At 45.1% G+C, this 5,809-nt stretch overlaps 1 protein-coding gene and 1 non-coding gene across 2 annotated transcripts in view; both read left to right on the top strand.

Annotated features, from left to right (window-relative positions):
* The first annotated feature begins 2,247 nt into the window (after positions 1 to 2,247).
* Positions 2,248 to 5,809, top strand: part of CMC1 (C-X9-C motif containing 1) — an 84,580-nt gene continuing 81,018 nt past the window's right edge. The window contains exon 1 of the mRNA XM_059390807.1: positions 2,248 to 2,481. Coding sequence (XP_059246790.1) covers positions 2,463 to 2,481 — 19 coding nt within the window. The 5' untranslated portion in view covers positions 2,248 to 2,462. The remainder of the gene's footprint in view (positions 2,482 to 5,809) is intronic.
* Positions 5,307 to 5,418, top strand: LOC132012690 (U6 spliceosomal RNA). Its single transcript, XR_009402689.1, has one exon. It is a non-coding gene; the product is annotated as a U6 spliceosomal RNA (small nuclear RNA).

Here is a 5,809-nt window from a genome sequence, read left to right as displayed (position 1 = left end):
GGACCCTGAGATTGTGACCTGAGCCCAAGGTAGATGCTTAACCGACTGAGCCACCCAGGTGCCCCCTCCCAGACCCTTTTGTTTACTTTTCTCCTAGTGTGACATGCATTCTTCTCTGCTGACACATGCTACCCATCTTTCATGGCCAGCCATAATTTCTACCTCATCTTTGAAGTCCTTTTTAACCATCCACCCTGACATTCAGTCCTTTGTGAAGGGCTACTGTGGGGCCATTAGGTACCAGATATTGTTTGAGCCCTAGAGGTCATGCTTAGATAATATATATTTCTTCATTTCTGGGACATTGTGCTCTCTTCCTTTTTATGTTCCCACTACAGTTACTGCTCAAAGAATTGTCCATTCATAATGTGATATCTTAGGAAATTTCTTCTGTTTTAAATTACCAAAATTACATTTCTATGGTTTAACTTTTAATAATCGACTTATCTTTCCCAGGTACATTATAAAGACTTTGCCCCCAAATGATCTGATTTAATAAGACAGGAGAAGGGTACCCTGTTAGGTACCAGGTACTGAGATGCTAGCGCTTCTCATAGTGTGATATGTCCAGCAATCCATTTTATGGGACATGGAAAACCCATGATTTTACAGGTATTATTGCATAGGATAAGGCTGAAGTGGTTAATACCCTTGTGCATTTTCCTTTAAGCGAGCTGATTTAGATTTAATAAAAATAAATAGTAGTGGTTTAAGTGATAGAAATGGTTTTTCAATGACTGAAACAGTTAAATGATATCACATTTACTCCTCAAATAATTTTACAAATTAGAAACAAAAGTCTAGAGAAATGTCGGAATTTGTGATGCTAATAGGTTGTAATGTAGGATTCAGGAAGAGGTACTTGGGTCACTGACTGAAGCTCTCTGTGATGCCTTTTACATCTAGGAAGATTTAGTTTAATTACCTCAGTTTGAGGCCTGGCTTTTGTTTTTATACTTCACCTCATCTCCTCAAAAAGATTTATTTTCTAAAGGAAATCCTCCACCTCCAGAAAAAGAAAAGGGGCACCAGAATGAATCTGGTACGTTTCAAAACACATGTATAAAACACACAAGAAAACGGACCTGCTTTCCTGCCTGGCTGAGTGAAACATTAATTCTTCACCTTGGCATCTCAACCTACAGCTGTAATAAGGGCCGTTATGCCCAAATAGGCCCTTAAACGGAAGACTTGCTGAGCAGAGACCCACTTTCCCAGCCCTGCTCAACTGCGGCTGCTTTTTCTGCCAACTGACCAGGCTGAAGCAGCAGCAGGGGAGGAGGGACTGCAGGTAGGTGGGGAGGGGATCATTTTGAAAGCTCTAAATCCCTCCCAGGGAAGAAGCAGCTGCTCCTTGTTTTTCTAACATCTGTCCCATCTGTCCCGGCTGCACCTCACTCTTCAGAGGCTCAAACTAGCTACACGTGGGTATGACAAGGAAGCATTTCAGAAGGCTGGTTGGTGAGTGGAAATGAGCACCACTGCCACCAGAAAGTTTCTTTTTAACAAGAGGGCAGTTGGGGCTCTTCAGGAGCATAGCTATGGCCTTCCTTCATTTTTCTCAAAACAGCTTTAATTGACAGAGTCGGGATTTTTAACATCACCCAAATCAGGCTGTACGCCCTAAGGATATTTTCTAGCGCCCATTTTTTTTTAAATTTCCCCTCCAGGGGAACCGCAGGCTGCTGATGCGTGGGACAAATAATGATACTGCACAAACTATACCACTTCTATAGTAGAACAAGCTGTCTATAACTCGCACGTGTGGAGTTCATCCCATTTAACAGCGTGTTGCTGGTATTTGACTCCCCTGCCAACACGATACTCCTCGAGAATAGGAACCTTATTTTTATTCAGTTATCTGTCCCTCGTATTCCGAACCCGTGGCTGGAACCCGACAGGCATAAAATAGACACTTATGAATGAATGAACGTTAACGAGAAAAAAAATAAAGGAACAGGATGATTCATTCCGTTCTCCGAAGGCGGACGTGGAGGGAGGTGCTTGGCGGTGACCCTAGTCGGCACGGGAGGCGCACTCCCAAAGGCCCACAGCTTCTGCTCTCGTCTTCGCTTAGCCCAGTCTGCAACCGGGTGCTCACGCTCCTTCCCAAGCCAGGCTGCCCGCGTCGGAGGCAGTTCCGCCTCCAACGCACGCGAAGCCACGCCCCCCTGCCCGGCCATTCCCCCGCAGATGTCGGTTCCACAGCAATTACAGGCTTCGGGGCGGGGCCAGGAGGGCGCAGGCGCAATGGGAGGCGGAAGTAGTGACTAGGGAAATAAGAAGGAAGGAAAGAGGCCTGCTGGGCTCTGTAGAGGGCACGGCGCTCCTCCTCCACCGCCGCCTCCTCTTCCTCCCGCGGGAAGCTCCTGGCGGCCGCACGTGCCGCCCAGCCCAGGCTCCTCCCCTCCCCTGCCCCCGCCCGGGAGCTGCCAGGCGCTGCTTTCTCTCCGCCCGCCGAGATGGCGCTCGACCCCGCAGGTACGGGGGCGGGACGCGGGGGTTGCTGAGGAGTTACGGCCGGGGTCCCTAACTGCGGCTCTGCGGTTGGGGGCTGGCCTGGAAAAGGGGCCGAGCGCTGAGGTTGCACCGCTTCCGCAGACGTCAGCGCACGCCCGGCCGGCCTGCCGCCTTAGGGTTTCTGGCGGCCGCAAACTTCTTCCCAGCAGTCTTCGGTCTTCTTCCCGCTTCTTGGGGTTAGGGTTAGGTGAAAGGCGTTGGGTTTGCTGTGTAAACTCTCGTCCAGTCGTGGCTTACACACATTTCCTTCTTAACGCGACTGGTCTCTTCGTCATCTTTTCCGCCCTTCTGGGGCACTGATTCCTTCAAATAATCTGTAATCTAACCTAAAAGCGAAAATCCAAAAGAGCCATCACTATGGCAAGATTCAGTTTCTTGAGAAAGGATCTCCAGGGTTTTGATAAACATTATTTTAACTTTAGTGTTAACACGCCACTTCCATTTGCAGCAGTGGTTTCAGGTTCCTCGCATTCCCGTCCTTAAAGCAGCTCACCTGCGCCTGTGTCCTTGCTTTAAGCTATTTATGTTGCGGGAAGCTCACCTGAGGCTTCCGTAAAGGGTATTCATGTAAATATAGGGAACTTCATTTTGAAGGGAATAGTAATTGGTCTAGTCCACTCCCTTCATTTTATGAATATGAAAACTTGAGGCATTGGAAGGAGTAGTAATAGCTTCAAACTTCTGGAGATTCGGAAATGAAGTCATTTTGGTGACTCTCAAGGAGCGCGGAAAGTGTATGTAGCCAACAAATACTACTACTTATTGAACGCTTTATTATCAAGCTAAGTTTTCACAGTTGTCCAACAATAGTGTGCGGTATGTTAGATAGTATTATCTCCCTTTTATGGATTAAGAAACAGGTGGACAGAGGATCAGGGACTACTCTGAAGCATAAAAGAATTTCTGGAACACCTAATGATCATACCAATACTGGGCCAGGTGGTTGAATTAGAATTTATGAGGCAGTTAACAATTGATCTGGGCTTTTAAGGGAAACTTCCAGTGGTTGGAGTTGGAGAAGAGGGGGCAGAATGAGGAAATGTACAGGCAGTAAAGTGTAATGTTTGGTTGCAGGGTGGAAATAAGGTGTGCCTAAGGAAAATTAGGTTAAAAAGTAGATTAAGGCCTGTTACAATAGCTGCAACCCCAGCATAGAGCCCATTGTAGGGCTTGAACTCACAACTCTGAGATCGATACCTGAACTGAGATTAAGAATCCGAAGCTCAAGCCACTGAGCCACCCAGGTGAGCCTTAGTTCTAGTATTTCTTAGCTGAAAGTGGTATTCAGAGCAGTCTCCTACAAATGAGGAAACGGAGGCAGAGAGGTCAAATGCTTTCAAACATCTATATTCTTGAATTTAGATCCAGGAGAAAATTAAGGAAAAAGAAATCCTACATGCCATCTCCACTTTTTTTTTTTTTTTTTTAAAGATTTTATTTATTTGACAGCACAAGCCAGGAGGAGCAGCAGAGGGAGAGGGAGAGGCAGGTTCTGGGAGCCAGACGTGGGGCTCCATCCAGGACCCTGGGATCATGACCTGAGCCAAAGGCAGCCGCTCAACCAACTGAGCCACCCAGGCGCCCCATCCACTTTTTTACTGTCCAGTTACTCTTAACCCACTCAAATCTTGTGGTATGCCCAAGGCTATGCAGCTAATTGCTCGTAGAGTCCAGTCTGGAATAGAATTCTGTAATACATTTGCATGGTTATAGACCGTGCCTCTGTTGGAGTATTTATTGATTAAACAAATAAGTGCCCGTTACATGTCACAGGCATACAATGGTAAAAGAAAGACCCCCCCCCCAACTCTATGCCCCCATATACATTCTGCCAGATTATGATAAATATGAAGAAAATAAGCAGTGTCATGTGTTAGGTGGCAAAGAGCGGACTACCTTAGAGTGGTATGTGAACAGATCTATGAGGAAGTATTTGAATTGGAATCTGAAGGACAAGATGAAGTAGTTATGTGAAGAGGTAGGGAAAAAGTATGCCAGGCAGTCAGAAGTAGCAAATGCTTAAATATTTGCCATGAACGAGGGCCAGAGTGGTGGAGCTCCAAAAGGGAAGATGTTGGGAAAGTAGGCAGGAACTAGATGCTGCAAGGCCTTGAAGGCTCTGATAGGAAAGCACTGGGGGGCTTCTAAAGAGGGCAATGGCATATTATAAATTGTCTTTAGTACCCTGACTGTAGTGGTATCATGCACTATGGAGGGGTCCTGAATGCAAGCAGGGAAACCGGTTAAGAGGTGGTGGCAGTAGTCCAGGCCGGATATGTTAGTATTGTAGACTGGAATGGTATTAGAAAAGCTGGAAAAGAATATAAAGCTTATTAGGTTGTTTTGGAGGAACAATTGAGAAGACCTGCTGCTGTATTGAATAAAGATGGTGAGGGAAAGGGAGGCATTAAGGATAATTAATGGGTTTTTTACTGACTGGCTGGCTGGTGATGGCCAAATCTAACAGTGTAATCATTGGAAACTTGATTAAAAGCAGGGCTCAGTGGGTTGGGACTCTGCCTTCAGCTCAGGTCGTGGTCTCAGGGTCCTGGGATCGAGCCCCGCATTGGGCTCTCTGCTCGGCGGGGAGCCTGCTTCCCCCTCTCTCTGTGTGCCTCTCTACTTGTGATCTCTCTCCGTCAAATAAATAAATAAAAATCTTAAAAAAAAAAAAAAGCAGGAATGGAAGCAAAATTGAATGGGAAGAAAGAAAGTGGATTCAGCAAGTTGGAAGTTTTAAATTTTTCTTCTCGGTTTAAATTCCAGAATAAAAATATATTAAAGCTGTACTCGCTTTGGCAGCACATATACTAAAATTGGAATGATAGAGAGAATATTAGCCTGGCCCCTGTGCAAGGATGACACCCAAAAATATATTAAAGCCAGTTTTGTATTTTTTAGCTTCATTTTTGTTTGGTTCTTGAGTTGAAGCATAGGTTCACATTTTGATAATTCTCTTGCTTTTTATACAGAGGCTTGTGCCCATGCTGGTAGTTGTTTCAGATGAGGTTTACATAGCAAGGTCTGTTTTCACAATGGTTTATGTTAGATTTTTAAAAATATTTTTATTAAGTTTTTTATTTTAATTCCACTGTTGTTGACAGTGTTATTAGTTCCAGGTGTACACTATAGTGATTCCACAATTGTATGTGTTACTCAGTGCTCATCAGGGTAAATGTACTCTTTAATTCTTATCACCTATTTCATCCATTCTTCCACCTACCTCCCCTGTGGAAGCAATCTGTTCTCTATAGTTAAGAGTCTGTTTCTTCATGTCTCTGTTTCTTTC

The sequence above is a fragment of the Mustela nigripes genome, chromosome 2, assembly GCF_022355385.1.
Source record: "Mustela nigripes isolate SB6536 chromosome 2, MUSNIG.SB6536, whole genome shotgun sequence".
Taxonomy (NCBI): Eukaryota; Metazoa; Chordata; class Mammalia; order Carnivora; family Mustelidae; genus Mustela; species Mustela nigripes.
Note: the sequence above shows the minus strand (reverse complement) of the source record. Positions and strands in the feature narration are given on the sequence as shown.